The 3,219-nt window shown below is 41.3% G+C and overlaps 1 protein-coding gene across 1 annotated transcript; it reads left to right on the top strand.

Annotated features, from left to right (window-relative positions):
- Positions 1-2,945, top strand: LOC110096256 (tubulin alpha chain). The gene is made up of 4 exons (XM_020822111.2): positions 1-182; positions 1,251-1,485; positions 1,585-1,955; positions 2,047-2,945. The coding sequence occupies exons 1-4, from the start codon at positions 90-92 to the stop codon at positions 2,701-2,703; spliced, it is 1,356 nt and encodes a 451-aa protein (XP_020677770.1). The 5' UTR covers positions 1-89; the 3' UTR covers positions 2,704-2,945.
- Positions 2,946-3,219: the final 274 nt, after the last annotated feature.

The raw sequence follows: 3,219 nt of genomic DNA, 5'->3' as shown, positions 1-3,219 counted from the left end.
GCGTCTTCGTATACGCCGAACCCTAAGTTCTTCTCTAATCTTCGTCTCTCTTCTCGCGTTCTTCGAGATTTCCCATTTTCGTTTCGAAAATGAGGGAATGCATTTCGATCCACATCGGGCAGGCCGGTATTCAGGTCGGAAATTCTTGCTGGGAGCTTTACTGTCTTGAGCATGGCCTCCAGGTACCTTTTCGTCTTAAGATCGTAGCCATTTCCTTATGATTTTTTAAAATTTTTTTAAGATACCAGGTTTTGTCAATCCTTGTATTAGTCGAGGTCATTTATTTGATTAGATCCGCTAGATCTCCGCTCGATTTTCTGCTTAGATTGTCCAGTTTGGGAAATAAAGCGTTATTTTATTTCTTTTGTTTGAATTATGTGAAGATCTATGCCGATTTGAAGCTGAAGGCCCCGTTCTTGGTCTCAGTTCTTGTATTCATTTCCAAATGATTGGTGTTTTGTTTGAATATGATATATTAACACATATGTTTGCTGATCTTCGTCTTTTAATTTTCTACTGCATTCAAAACTGAGAAGCTGGGTTAATTGCGAAGGTCAACTTATGACGTGTGTTTTAATGCCAGAATTGATATTGTTCTGGAATTGAATTTCCGCGGAATGTCAACTTTAAATTCTGTATGTAGATCCATGGATCATATACGCCTTATATATTCCATCGAGTGCCAATTTTAAATTCTTGGTTTAGATCTATGGAATATATACGGCTAATTGTACATCTTATATCTCTTTGCAATAATGCGTATAAATGCTCTAATTAATTCATAAGATTTTTCTCCCTGTTTGAATGTACAATTATCTGACTGTTACATATGGTGGCTCAATCCCATTCAATTTGTTTACCTAGATCTAGTTGGAACGATTGTTTATTTTCATTCTTATGGCGTAATTCTCACGTAGCGTCGATCAGTTTTTTTTTTTTTTTTTACTTTTTATGTAGCGTCGATCAGTCTGAAGAATCTTCTGTTTTTTAGCTAGGTTTTCTCGACAATCTCAATTATATTTTAGATCTATGACGCTAACATGAATCACCCTGCATATTTTAAATACTTAATTTATTTTAGGCTCTTACGGAAAATTTTGATCACGATTTTCCTCCTGAGTTATCGTTTGATTTGTTAATCCAATTGATCTGATCTTCTCATGCGCGAATCAATAGACTCTTTGTTCATTTTATTAAATTCATGAATCGTGTGGAATATCACTAATGGACGTGACATGTATTTCTCTCAGCCTGATGGCCAGATGCCAAGTGACAAGACAGTCGGCGGAGGCGATGATGCTTTTAACACCTTCTTCAGTGAGACAGGTTCTGGAAAGCATGTCCCTCGTGCTATTTTTGTTGATCTTGAACCCACCGTTATTGATGAGGTGAGGACTGGCACCTACCGCCAACTCTTCCATCCTGAACAGCTTATCAGTGGCAAGGAGGATGCTGCCAACAACTTTGCTCGTGGCCATTATACGAGTACGTTCATTTCCTCAATCTCCTTAGTCTCCATTTGTTTTACTAAATTATTGGAATTTTCATGATCATGTACTAAGCTTCCTAACTTCATGAATGCAGTCGGCAAAGAGATTGTTGATCTGTGTCTGGATCGCATCAGGAAGCTTGCTGATAACTGCACCGGGCTTCAAGGCTTTCTCGTCTTCAATGCTGTTGGTGGAGGCACTGGTTCTGGCCTTGGTTCTCTTCTCCTTGAGAGACTCTCCGTCGATTATGGCAAGAAATCAAAGCTTGGTTTCACTGTTTATCCATCGCCCCAGGTGTCCACATCAGTTGTCGAGCCTTACAACAGTGTCCTCTCAACACACTCCCTTCTAGAGCACACCGATGTATCTGTTCTCCTAGATAATGAAGCTATCTATGACATCTGCAGGCGCTCCCTCGACATTGAGCGCCCTTCATACACTAACCTTAACCGCCTGGTTTCTCAGGTCATTCATAAACTCTTCCGTTTGCCTTACTTTCTTCTCACCCAACAATGTCAAGATGTTGATTCTAATTGAATCTATGATATCTGTGCAGGTGATTTCATCCCTTACTGCTTCACTGAGGTTCGATGGAGCACTTAATGTGGATGTAACTGAGTTTCAGACTAACCTTGTTCCATACCCACGTATTCACTTCATGCTTTCATCATATGCCCCCGTTATCTCAGCTGAGAAGGCCTATCATGAGCAACTCTCTGTTGCTGAAATCACCAACAGTGCCTTTGAGCCATCTTCCATGATGGCCAAGTGTGATCCTCGCCACGGCAAATACATGGCTTGCTGTCTCATGTATCGCGGCGATGTGGTTCCCAAGGATGTGAATGCTGCCGTTGCCACCATCAAGACCAAGCGCACCATCCAGTTTGTTGACTGGTGCCCGACCGGCTTCAAGTGCGGTATCAACTACCAGCCGCCGACTGTTGTTCCTGGCGGCGACCTGGCTAAGGTGCAGAGGGCGGTTTGCATGATATCGAACTCCACAAGTGTTGCAGAGGTGTTCTCTCGCATTGACCATAAGTTTGATCTCATGTATTCGAAGCGCGCCTTTGTGCATTGGTATGTTGGTGAGGGCATGGAGGAAGGAGAGTTCTCCGAGGCTCGTGAGGATCTTGCTGCTCTTGAGAAAGACTATGAGGAAGTAGGTGCTGAATCTACCGAAGGCGATGAGGGTGATGAGGGTGATGATTATTGAGTTTGTGAAGCTCTGCTCGTGGTTTGCTGTTTTGGTGGTGCTTGTTCTAGGTTTTCGTCCCTTTTGATGATGTATTTTGTGTCTAATGAAGCTGTTTATACAGCATTGTCTTCACAACTTAGGTGTGTTTGGATGATGGATATAGTATCCTTTCTTTTGTGGTAAAACTCTCCTCAAGTTTCTCGTGTCTATTGAAGCTGTTTATACAGCATTGTCTTCACAACTTTCGTGTTTGTTTTTCTTATGCTGGCTACTGTGTTATCTGTTATTCACTATTGTTTTTAGTGGCGAACACCTACTTAGCCGGAATAGACCTTTTGGGCATTTTGCCTTTTCAACTCCTATACTGAGCTCCATTTTATTTTGTATTGATTTGCCTTTGCTACCATTTTGCCTTAGTCGGAAGTGATGCATTTTTGAGATAGCTGTTGTTGCTATGTTAGTCGATATGTTGTTCATTTTTGAGACAGCTGTTGTTATATCTTAAAATTTTGAAGTGGCTCCCAATTTTTTTTA

The sequence above is a fragment of the Dendrobium catenatum genome, unplaced genomic scaffold (genome assembly GCF_001605985.2).
Source record: "Dendrobium catenatum unplaced genomic scaffold, ASM160598v2 original_scaffold_209899, whole genome shotgun sequence".
In the NCBI taxonomy this organism is placed as follows: domain Eukaryota; kingdom Viridiplantae; phylum Streptophyta; class Magnoliopsida; order Asparagales; family Orchidaceae; genus Dendrobium; species Dendrobium catenatum.
The sequence above is the reverse complement of the archived record's forward strand: the minus strand, read 5'-3'. Positions and strand labels throughout refer to the sequence as shown.

What these genes read in the sequence shown, in the direction of transcription:
- LOC110096256 (XM_020822111.2), top strand. Translation starts at nt 90, where the DNA reads ATGAGGGAATGCATTTCGATCCACATCGGGCAGGCCGGTATTCAGGTC. An exon ending in GTCTTGAGCATGGCCTCCAG is followed by an intron (nt 183 to 1,250) that starts GTACCTTTTCGT and finishes TATTTCTCTCAG; the next exon opens with CCTGATGGCCAGATGCCAAG. An exon ending in TGCTCGTGGCCATTATACGA is followed by an intron (nt 1,486 to 1,584) that starts GTACGTTCATTT and finishes TCATGAATGCAG; the next exon opens with TCGGCAAAGAGATTGTTGAT.